The 12,110-nt window shown below is 44.2% G+C and overlaps 1 protein-coding gene across 2 annotated transcripts in view; it reads left to right on the top strand.

The window, feature by feature from the left end:
• The first annotated feature begins 1,054 nt into the window (after positions 1 to 1,054).
• The window catches only part of CDYL2 (chromodomain Y like 2), a 61,314-nt gene continuing 50,258 nt past the window's right edge, over positions 1,055 to 12,110 (top strand). The window contains exon 1 of one of the 2 annotated variants that reach the window (XM_069793391.1): positions 1,055 to 1,204. In XM_069793391.1, coding sequence (XP_069649492.1) covers positions 1,181 to 1,204 — 24 coding nt within the window. In that variant the 5' untranslated portion in view covers positions 1,055 to 1,180. Of the gene's footprint in view, positions 1,205 to 1,436; positions 1,614 to 12,110 lie in introns of those variants that run through there. The other variant, XM_069793392.1, reaches the window with a different exon arrangement.

Below are 12,110 nucleotides of genomic sequence, written 5' to 3'. Positions count from 1 at the left end.
GATAAAGGCAGGCGGGAGGTGGAGATGCCGCCCGGCTTGCTTGGTGCCATCTTCACGGGGATCCCTCACTCGGGCGAGCCGCCGCGCTGGGCCGCGAGGATGCCGGCGGCCATGGGGCGGCCCTTTTCCTCGGAGGAAAGGCCCGGGAGGCTCCGAGACGGCAACCGCCGGCAGCTTCGTGCCTCCCCGCGTCCCGCAAACGCTTCGAAACGCCGGCCGCCCAGTGCCTCCACGTGAAGACCAGGTGGTGGGGAGGTCCGCGGCTTCCATTTCCTGGAGAGGGCTGGCTAATTTGCAAAATGGCTGCGAGGGAGCGGGAGAGGCCTCTCCTCGCCCGGCGGAGGCCGAGAGGTGGTCCCCGAAACCCGCCGCCCTCGGCGGGCTGCCCCCTCCTCGGGGGGCTGCCGGAAAGGTTCCCGCCAACCTCCATTTCCTCGGCGATGGCCATGGGGTGGGTGGGGCGGCCATGAGGCGCCGAGGGGGCGGGAAGGTGGCCGGCAGGGCCGCCCGAGGCCGGCGGCGGGGAGCCGGCCCCGCGCCCGCCTCTCCCCGCGGTGACCTTGGGCGGGCGCCGCGGCCCTCCCCGCCGCGCGGCCGCTCCTTCCCTCTCCCCCACCCCTTTATTTTTTTTTTTTTTTAATTATTTATTTATTTATTTATTTAGGCCGCGGGAAGAGTTTGAAGCGCTCCCAGCTCGGAGCGGGGGGCTAGAAGAGGAAAGGCCGCTCCTCCGAGTGGCCCCGGGACTTTCCCTGTCGGAGGGCGCGGGGGGGGGGGGACGGACGGACGGACGGGACCCGTCCCGGTCCCCATCCCCGTGTCCGTGTGTGTCGTCCCCCCCCCTCCTCCCTCGGGGCGGGAAGGTGGCGGCGGGCGGGGTGCGGAGCGGAGCGGGGCGGAGGGGAGAAGGGGGGGGGGGGGGCGCCGGCCCCGCCGCCGCCGCCGCCGCCGCCGCCGCGGGGGAGACGCGGCTCCCGGCGCTGTGCGCCCGAGCTGCTGCTGGTTACGCCAGCCCCGCCGCCTGCCTCTCTGCCTCTCCTCGCCTCTGATTCTGCGCACAGCCAGCCCCAAAGCCTGTCATTCTGCAAAACACAGTTTACTCAACAGAGAGAGCGAGTGGGGGAGCGGGAGAGGTGGAGAGAGGGAGACGGCGCGGAGGAGCCCAGTCCCGCAACCCAGCATGGCTTCAGGGGACCTTTACGAGGTAGCGGGGGGTGCCGCGGGGCGCCGCGGGGCGGGAGGGCGGCGGACCGGGGGGGGGTGGGGGGGGGCGCCGGCCGGGGCGCCGCGGAGGGCAGCGGTGGCGCGTTCGGGAGCCGCTCCGCGGAGCCCTCGTAGTTGCCGAAGAGCGGAGGAAATCGCCGAGGGAAGGGCCGGGGTGGAGGGGCAAAAAGGGCTGGCGTGTGTGCCGGGGGGGGGGGGGGGAGGGATGGAGCGGCTCCCCTCCCTTCCCTCTGCCTCTCTCTTTCTCTTTCTCTCTCTACTTTCCATCGGGCTTGATCTTAGCAGGCCTTGCAAGAGAGAAGGAGGAAGGAGTGAAGGAGAGCGAGAGTTAGCGGTAGGATGGGGAGGCGATCGCAGTGTGATGAGCCCGGAGAGTGGAGAAAGTCCAGGTAAAGTCATCGGCGCTCTGGACGTGCTGAATGTGCAGATTAGTGCGAAAAAATGCGCCTTAGCGCTGCCGGCAGGCGCAGGGATGGAGGCGGCTCTGCGCCCGCTGTGCAAAGTGCAGGAGCCGGCGCCAGGTTGCTTCACCTCGCGCCCGGGGTGCTGCGGGGGCGGCGGGGGCGGCGGCGGCGGCCGGGCGGGAGCGGGGGGCCGCGCCGCGCCCCCCCCCCCCCCCGGCACCGCGCCGGGCTCCAAAGTTTGGCGGGGGCCCCGCTCCGGCGGGGACTGGCGGCCCGGGGTGCGAGGTGGGGCGGGCGGCGGCGCCCGGTCCCGGCGTCCCCGTCTTCGTCCGCCGTCCTTCCCCCCCCCCCCCCCCCCCCCCCCCCGCAGCCCGGCGTGGGGTGTCGTTTCCCCTCCACCCCCCCGGGCCGAGCGGCGATGCATCGGGCGACGGCCGCCCCGTTTCCAGGTCGGGGGGCAGGGAGAGGAGAGGAGAGGGAGCTGGCAGGCGGTCGGCGAGACCCAGCCAAATTTTGACCTCAGGCACCCGGTTCGGATGCCCAAACTGAGAACAAGTCTAGCCACTCTCCCCGTGCCAGAGAAGAAGGAGGGAGAAAGCAGAAATTGAAAATAAGACAGGCTGGACCCGGGTGTTTTGCATAGCCAGCTCCAGTCAGTGGAACCGGGGTGGCAGTCTACCATCTGAAACCGACCAGACGAGGCTGGACGTCCTACAGCAAGCAGCTCCTGGACCGGAGCACCTCCTCAGGCTCCGCATTTCCCGGTGAAATGGCCGGTTGCGTTGCGTTGTCTGGAGCGCACAGTTTAAGGGCTAGGACAGGAACGATCACCTTCCAGTTGGAGCTGTGCGCCGATGATTAGGCACTGCTCAAACATCAGGGTGTGCTTGGGTGTGGAATTGCTGCGGCGGTTCGTTGGACGTGGTTGGACTTACTCTCCGTTTTGATGATCTTGATGTTCGGCTGTCGGGTCTTAAGGGCAAGAAGCAGAGGATCTGGCTGGTTTCACGTAGACGGTTCTTACTTTGTCATAGGTCTTTCAAAGTCTTTAACAAAGGTCATGGTTAAGGGATGACATTGCTCTATTAGGACTTGATTTTGCTGAGTGGGACACAGACCGCCTTTCAAGTGAACCGCACTTATGTTCTCCTACGTGGTGTAAAATTATCGGAAGTACATGATGATTCGAATAGTATCATTGACCTTTTCCCCACCATTTTGCAATCTCTGTCATATTACCTTGCAATTTTAAGGATATTGCGTGTCAACTGTATTAATGTTATGGCTCCGGCATAGCCAGTGGGAGTTCTGTGAAGAACTACTTTGAACCTGAAAAAGTTAGTGATAAAATTTTGTATTAGTAACTTCTGGGATGCGTAGAGGATCTTTGCCTGGTCTTGTCTAAGTTTTCTTCAGATGTTTGGATTAGTTCTGGAAGGAAGTAAAACTAGTACCTCTTAGGCTAACAGTAGCCATGCTGGTTTAGCTCCTACTCATCATTAAAAAAATTCTGCTTTTTTATGATCTTTGTGGTGTTATAAGACGATGGCATTTGGCAGTTGGATGTGGGCTATGCATTGAGTACTGCTGCGTAGCGTATGAGTGATGCTGCTCAAGTAGTAGCCTGGCATGGAGGTGTTCTGTGAGAGACCAGACTTCTAACCCAGTCTGCAGTCAATTTTAGGCCCAGTTGCCTTGCAGGCATTTGCATGGATGAATGTGGATTGTTAGTACTGTGGTTCAAAGCCTCTGAATCACTTCCTTTCTTTGTTACACCATTTGAACTACTTTTGCTTATCATTGTATAATACGGAAAAATTGTATCCACCAGAACAGGTAAGTGGAAGTATGGCTATTCATTCCTTCTTGCATGAGGTGTTTGGAATATGACCTTCTCGGCTGGTCATGGTGTAAAATCTTCATCTACTAGTCGGACGTGTGGGACAAAGTATGTGCGGGGCTTCGATTATCAATCCATCTACATTTTGCATCTCCACTGTGAAGTTCTCCATGATGGAGTTCACAAGAAATGTCTAGAAAGCTGAAGAGTTTGTACATCTAGTAGGTAGCAAGTGTGTAGATGGTAGTAGCTTCATTTAAAAAAAGACTCAGCTTTGCCTCCCTGCTCCTTCCCACTCCACAAAACCCAACTGCATCAAAGGGACACACTAGAAAGCAGCAGTGGTTTCCCACACCAGCTAGCGCATGAGATGAAGTGCTTTGTGCCCTCAGAGCTGACACCGCCGTTCTTGCTTGGATACATCATCTTTTCTGTCCTCCTGAACAAGTAGAACATTATGTGGATGGCAGGATGACCATTAAACAGTTTCAAGATTTTAGCTTGAAATTCGTTGGGGCTGTTGGTGTAAATAAATTATTTGGGGCTTATGGTGACATTCCAAAGGTATACTACGCTTCTGATTCCCCTTTGACTCCATTAGGAATATCTGAGTCCTTCAAGGATTCTTACTGAACTTCAGCAAATAAGACAATAATTACCTCTGCAACTGGGAGTATTTAATACTGGCTGCAAAATGATTTTTGTTAAAGCCAATCATGATCTAGGAGCCATGATAAAGCACATTAAAAAATACTGTCTGTATTACCTATACTAACTTCTCATATTTTGGTGGCACTCAAGAAACTTAAATATAAAATTTTAAGTTTTGGAAATAGATGTGCATATTTATCCTGTCAGTTCATTAATTTTCTACTCTTGTGTTATTTTAAAACGCTTTTCAACCTTTTAAACTTAAAGATAAATTCAATTAATATCTTTATATTGAAGCAAAATAAGATCACAGACAAAATAACTTCAGTGTTTTGTTAATTAGGTGCCTTTTTTCTAGTTAGGTACGGCTTCTAATCACCTGAAATACCTCCTATTATATTTCTTTTACAACTGTGAAACAGGTACCAATTTATTCTAGAAGCAAAAGAACACCCATTGGGAATTCTGTGTGTAGTCAGTTCTGGATTTGTGTATTAGAACCAAGACAGTTTACATCAAAAGAGAGTTACTTCCATTATATGATAGAAGGTAGGTATTAGTTTTTAAGTTTTACTTTTAAGTAATTTTTTTCCCCTTTAACAGTAAGGAATGCTGTATATATTTTTGTGTAATTCTCAGGCTCTATAAAATACTAGTTTGGCTTTGCTTGACTTCCATGTTCTTACGACTTCAAGCTTTTCTGAGTGGGTGAGAGTGTCGTGGAATATTCCTTTCTTTTTTCTGCCCCCCCCCCCCCCTTCTCATAAGAGGTAACCAGTTAAATATTAAAGAACTCTGTGTGCATATTCCTTAGAAATAACAAACTGAAAATAAAGGACTTGACAAAAGGGTATTCACAGTGGCCTTCAGTAAGGCAGCCCTATTTTGCTGTATGATTCATATACGCTGTTGGATGTGTTGATAGGAAATCCTCGTTAATTTTGATAACAGACAGAAAGGGTAATGTATTTACGCTTAAATACCAAGTTTGTTGATTCACATTAAAGTTGTCGTCAGTAATTGGAAGTAATATTTTGTATTTTCCATGCACAATTTAGTTCTCACGTTATCCGAACCCAAATAGTTCGCTCACAAAGGCCCTGGTATTAAAAGTATATGAAATGGCTTTAGAGGGGAAAAAATTCAGTATGAACAGTGCACCTAACTTTATTTTTCCTAGCACAGAGCATCCCGTTTACTGCAATAAAATTCCAGTTTATTGGTGAATATATGAATCAGTTATCAGTATCATAGAATCATAGAATCATTTAGGTTGGAAAAGACCTTCAAGATCACAGAGATGCTCATGAAGCTGACTGATGCTTTTTTAATTTAATGTTTTGGGGGTTTATATACAATGAACACAATTAGACATTCAGGGACGATGATGGTGAAATCTAAAGTCTTATTTTAACGTTGTGTCAGATTATATTACAACACCTTAGGTAAGTGATCTAAAGATTATAGCTAAATCTCTGAAGGGGACTGTCACATGCATATATTTCTGGATCACAATAATAAAATCAGTCTTTAAAACTCAGCAGTTTTTGCATTAAAGTGTTGCTCTTTGTGGAAGAGTGACATTTTTAAAAAGGCATCTTCTCACCGAAGTGATACAAGGCCCATGGATAGGAGGCTTGTCCACCATAGTGACAGGTTTCAATTAAATCTTAGTCTGTTTATGCAGCTGTGTAAGAATGAGCTGCGGTTTATTTTAGCTCACGTGATCCACCAGAAAGATAATGTATTTCCAGATGAGTTACAACATCTCCCATTTATACCTGCACTCGGGCACCAGCAAAGTCAAAACTTGAAGATAATAATGGCCCTGTTCGGCCTGCTGAATCTTTATTACCTGTGGAGACATGCAAATCGGAGAGAACATGGCTGAACTTTGGACGCTAGGTCTGATTTGCAGATGCAGAGTTTAGAAAATAATCTTTGTTTTACAAAGTGAGGAAATGCAAGTTTTTGAGCATTGTGGCTTTCCATCTTGCATCTCTTTCAATGGAGTCACTTTTTAGGAGAGACACATACTTAAGCCTGCTTACTGAACTGGAAAGCAGAGAGATGTTTTTAAAGTATTATTTCACACTATCTTCTAAGACAGAAGTGACTTGCAAGAAGATGGTATATTTAAGTAAATGTTCTTATTTCTCAACCTAAATCAACCTCTTTATTGATATAAGAGTTCCATGTTGAAGGAACAAGACTGATTTCACATGCAGAAAACAGTGACTTGAATTAGGATCTGGGGAATATAGAACAGAGTTGAGCACCTACTCCTTCTGTAGAATGGCAAGCTATGGGTGCAGTGCTGACTTCAGTAATACCAGGCTTGTTCCTACCAGCTAAGCATCTGGTCATCTGTAAGTACACCTTTTTTTTTTTTTTAGTGGAAAAGCTTTACTAACACCTATTTTGAAGAATCGGCTATTTCTCTGTACATTGTCATTGATCTATTACCAAAATCAGTTTTTAGAAGACAACTGTCCTCAAAATAAGGTAACCTGTGAGCAGTATTATCCTCAGTCAGTAGAAATCTAGAAATCTTGTTGCCCGATGAAAGTTTTCAGGACTCTATTCCAAATTAGGTGTGATTTGCAGTGCAGACAGTATTCTTCAATCCTAAGTGGGCAATCATCTGGACAATAGATTAAACTGAGGTATAAAGCCAATAACAAAGAGTTAACCTGAGGTCCCTTCTGCCAGGGTCTTGTAGTTCTCCAGGTTAAAGGTACTAAGTGAGTTTCAAAAGCATAACTGGATAACTCTGGCAATATTCATTATCTTACTAAGAAATTCCAGTGTCCAGCCACATATGGAACATTACAATGTACATAATGACTGTCTTGTTTACCTACAACGTCACTCTGTTACCACGGTTCCAACTTCCTCATTACATTGTAAACTGCTTGGCATATTTTGGGACACTGCAAACCAATTAATTTCTTATGCATGTTACTGTTTTGTTACTATCTTGGCCAAGTGTTTTATCTGGATCAAGTGTAGTTTATCTCAAGGTACACATCATAAGCATACTCCTGCTTGGAAAGGCTACTGAAAATATACTCTGTATCACTCTCTAAAGCCTAAACACATGCAGTGAAGATTTTCCCACCACCAAAGCCACCGAACTTAACATGCTTCCCTTCATTGTCTAGGTTCAGTGTTCATACCCATCTGAAGATTTAAGTAGCATAAATTTTTGTAACGCTTTCTGAATGACAAATACAGTGCTTTACTTTGGGTTGGTCTTTGATTCAAAATTAAAATCCAGCAATAAACTCATTGTTTACTAACTGTTTCTGAAAGTTAAAATATTTAGAGAGAGACAGTTCAAATAATGGCAAAATTTAAATGTGGTCTAATATTGAAAGAAATTGCCTAATTATTTTTTTTAAATCAATGGAGTAATTGTGACGGTCAGCTATGCTGTAAATAGCATTTCTTTGTCCATTCATTTGACTTTTAGCAGTATTACGGTTTCTTGGCTCTGTACATTTTCATCAGTGCAATCCCTTTTTGTTGTTCCTCCTTATCCATATATTTTTCAGACAATTTCTGCAGCATGTTTTATGACACTGGCATCCTGACACTGGCAAAAAAGATTAATTAAATATTTAACTATTCCTTGTGTTTAAACTATTAGAAAAATATATCAAACAATGTGAAGTGAAATATTTTCAATGTAGGGCAACTAGTAGTGGGGTATGTTAATGCTGGCTTGCTTTACATTCATGCAAATAAGAATATTCTGGTTTTGACAAAAGGAAAATCGTCCTTTTGGCCTGATGAATAACAATGTCACACTCTTTGTTTATTATCAAAGCTTTAGACTGGTAACATTGCAAAGCTGAAGGGAAATACACTTCTGTTTACTTCTATTACACAGAGAAAATGTAGATTCCGATACTCATCAGTCATAATATAAAATATTGTTGCAAATCTGTTAGGTCTCTAAAAACTTTCACAATAAGTTGATGTGATTGACCTGTGTAGGAAAAAAATTATTCTTGTTGGGGCTTACCAAAGAAGGGGAAATAGGTTGACTCTTGCAGAATTATAAACAGTAGCAGCATGATCGGGAGACTACAATAAAACACTAAAGCAAAAACAGTATTGAAAACATCTGTCAGAAAGACACTTCTCTTTGAAAATAGCAGTTGCCCCACTTGGGCTTTGCTAGATTTCTCACAGACCACCCACAAAACTCGCAACCCTTTCCTTCAGAGGGGCAAAAGAGGAACAATGAGGATATTTTCTTCCATAAGGCACTTCGCTGCATTTATTTAGATTTTGTGGGGTTTATTTGAAATCATCTTATAATAATGCAATCACTTACATGTGCTTAGCATCCAATGGATTAAGAAGGGATACAAGGGACTACACACCACTAAGTCTGAGCTCCATTGCACGCAAATTGGTAGCACCTATAAAAAGAAATAGAATCAGCGGATACATGTGAGCATGTCTTGGTTTGGAGAAGAGTTAACAAGAATTTTTAGAGGAAAGTCACACCTCACAGAACTCTTCGTCAATATGTGGATAAGAATGGCTCTGGCTGGTGTAAATGGATTTTCAAAAAGCCTTCTGGTAAGTTCCCACAGGAGCAGCTGCTAATGAAACAAAGCTGTGGTCCAGAAGGGTTGGTCATCTCTTAGACTACCTGGTTCACAGAGAGGAAGCAATGAAGGGTAGTTATGGTAGAGTGTCCAAACATCAGTACTGGGACCTGTGTTGTACAGCAGAACCATCAATTATTTGAAAAGAGTCGCATTTACTGCTGATAATGTATAGATTATTATTAGCATTGTCAAGAGAAAGGCTGACAGTGAAGAGCTGGATGAGAGCAGCTGAAATACGGTGTTTATAAATGCAAGCTAATGATCAAAGGAAAGATAATCCTGACTATACATGCATAATAATGAGCCCTGAAGAAGCCATTACTATTCAGGAGAGATCTTGGAATCATTGTGGAAAGTTTTTGGGTGTGTCTACATTAGTATTTTAATTTGGATCAGATGCGTGCTTTTGAAGTGAATCTCCCTGTGATCCCCATCTACCACACCTCCGTTTGCATCACAGAACTGTCTTGGAGAGCAGCGACCGCACTCCCTTCTGGTGAAACTGAACCAGAAAATGCATTGCAGCTCCTAATGAGTGTCCAGTCCATGGGACCAGACTACTGTTTATCAGAGGTAAACCTCAGGCAAAGAGAATTTTGGGTGTTATTAAAAAAAGATGATCACCGTCACATCAGTGGGGAATACCGTTGTGCTTCCACGTCTGCCATACTGCACCCACTTCAAGAGGAACACAGAACTAGAAACAATGCAGAGAAGGACTAACAGGGTGTTGCACAGTATGGAATGGCTGTCAGTGAAAAGACACCTTATGACAACTTTCTGGCTGGCAGAAGTGATCGAGGAAGATATGAATGGTATGGAAAAAAACAAAGGGGGGATGATAAGTTAATTCAGTGATGAATGCTATTTCTCATTGCACAAGAAAAGGCATGCAGCAAATTAAATGATTAGGCAAATAACTGAGACAAAGGAAGTACTTCTTCACAGTTATTTAAATCCTGGAACTCATTGCCATGGGATGTTGTGGAAGTCAGAACTGTAAATGGTTTCAAAGAATGGTAAAACAGCTTCTTGGGGGATAGATCCCTTTATACCTTTCAGCACAAAAAAATCTTTAAACTGCTAATCACCAGAAGCTAGGAGGGTAGAGCAAGGGCAGCACTTACTCTACAGATGCTATTTCCTAAGCATCCAGCACTAATTTCTATTAGAATATACAACATGTTGAGCTAAATGGACCTTTAGTCTGACCTCATATGGCAGTTCTTAGTTTTGTACTTACTACAGTCATTAAACAAACGTAGGTGTTGACTAAGATGTTGATACGGTCTGCAAAGATCGCAAACATACTTGCCTTACAAGTTGTATTCTGGTATTCTAATTGCTAATCGTTGTCAGTTAGTATCCTTGCAAACTAAAGGACAAATCAGAATAGTGGATTCAGTTTCCAACGTAGAAAAAGTCAGCTTCTCTTTTAGAGAACTCACAGTCTAGACGTCTAACAAGATGCAACAGGTGGTAGAAGCAAACAAAAGAGTAGAAGAAGGGAGGAGGTGATGAAGTAACATTGAATCAAGCATGCATAATAAAAATGAAGTTTTGGCACATAGCCGTAGCTCTGGCTAATAATTGGGGTAAAAGGGATAAAGATAAGCTAGAAAACATTTGAGTAAATGCATGGAATGAGGCAAATGATCGAGTCAGTATTATTAGAAAGTTACATTAATGTAATAAAATGTTTCTGATGGACAAAACCAGCTTTCTCCTACTTCTATGAGAAAAGCATTTCAGCATCTAAAAGGGTTTATCCACAACTTTTTGCTGTATTTACATTTTTGGATGGTCTTCATAGGCTTCCTTAATGCTGTACAGGGTTGTTAATACACATTTATCAATCTTTAAAGGCCTTACCTGAATATACATTTAAAGGCTACTAACTTTTAACAAACCTTCAAGTTGCTGTTGGATTGAGTTTTTTTCCAGAAATGGTGATTACTAATATACTGAAATATAAACGGTCCAATTTCTAACTGACCAGCTCAACTTGTCAAATTCTTTCACACATACAAAATTAACTTTTTTTTCTGACATCACTTCACAGTCACTGCAATGAGCAGTGGTATTGAAAACTGTTCTCAGATGTCAGGCTAACTACGAAGGAGAGAGCTGTGCTTATATTTATTAGTCTTAGTAATAAGAGAGATATTACAAAATAAAGTGTGACATTACAGTTTTTAAAAGACTACTTTGTAAAATTTGTTTGACTATGCTGATGGACTTCCCTTTAAATGTTCTGCAGTTGAAATTTGCTCTAATAATATTTTTGAAACTGTTAAATCATTTCCCTTTTTGGAGAAGGGACTGTTTTGCAAAATATAAAATCACATTATCATATTAATATATCTGATGAATTTGTCTTTCAGAAATCTTCTCGCCATGGGGTTCAGGTGTTTTAGCACAGGAAATCTGACAGCAAAGGTGCTGGGGAATTCCTGCTAAATACGGTTCACATGGAAAGAAAATGCACAGTAATGCTCACTGGGCTCACAAATGGATTCTGAGACTCTTAGACTGCGAAGATGTTGATCACAAAGTTTTTTGGTGATTAATATAAGGGAAGAATAATGGACTCCAGTGCAAATGTGAATGCATGAATTTAGGATGACACAGCATGAGAAGACCTTCTTTGATGAGAAGTGACTGAACTTAATCTCTACCTAAGCAGAGGAAGTAGCAACCTTTTAGGTTCAGCAGTGGTACGACGTAACAGTATAGCTTCAAATTAAATAGGAGTATGACTGCAGTATCAAAATCCATGCAGGGAGGAGGATGGAGACTTTCTGGATCCCAAATTAAATACTAGCAATTATTGGGAAAACTACATTTATGTACTAAAATGCCTTCACATGACTCCAGGGGAAATACCCTGCAAGTTCTTGAAGGAATAAATACTGGCTGATAAGGGGCAATTAAAACTTTGCGATTCAACTGTAGAAACTGGAAGCAAGACTGTATTAGAGTCTGGGTACACAAACTCAAGCTTTTCACAATCCAAAAATGTGAAAAGTTGAAAAGCAGCTTCCACCCTTGTGTAATTAAACATTACCACTGGTTCATAATTTTCTTCTGTGCTGAAATGTCAGAACCAATGTACTATAACAGTCAGAAAAGGAGATGGTAGGGATGATGAGAAACGTGACAATGTTTTATCCAAGTAGTCACAATTATATACCTAATACTACTAAATGCTGCAGATTAGTACATAATAGTATACAGTATTTGTATGGTCAGCAAAATACACCGTAGTAGGGGAACAGTGATAAAAGTAACAGGAAACTGAAAGAAGCAATAGATAACAGCTTCAGCTCTTTGGCAGCAGCAGAGGTGAATTTTTTTTTTTTT

The sequence above is a fragment of the Haliaeetus albicilla genome, chromosome 10 (assembly GCF_947461875.1).
Source record: "Haliaeetus albicilla chromosome 10, bHalAlb1.1, whole genome shotgun sequence".
Classification (NCBI taxonomy): Eukaryota; Metazoa; Chordata; class Aves; order Accipitriformes; family Accipitridae; genus Haliaeetus; species Haliaeetus albicilla.
The sequence above is the reverse complement of the archived record's forward strand: the minus strand, read 5'-3'. Positions and strand labels throughout refer to the sequence as shown.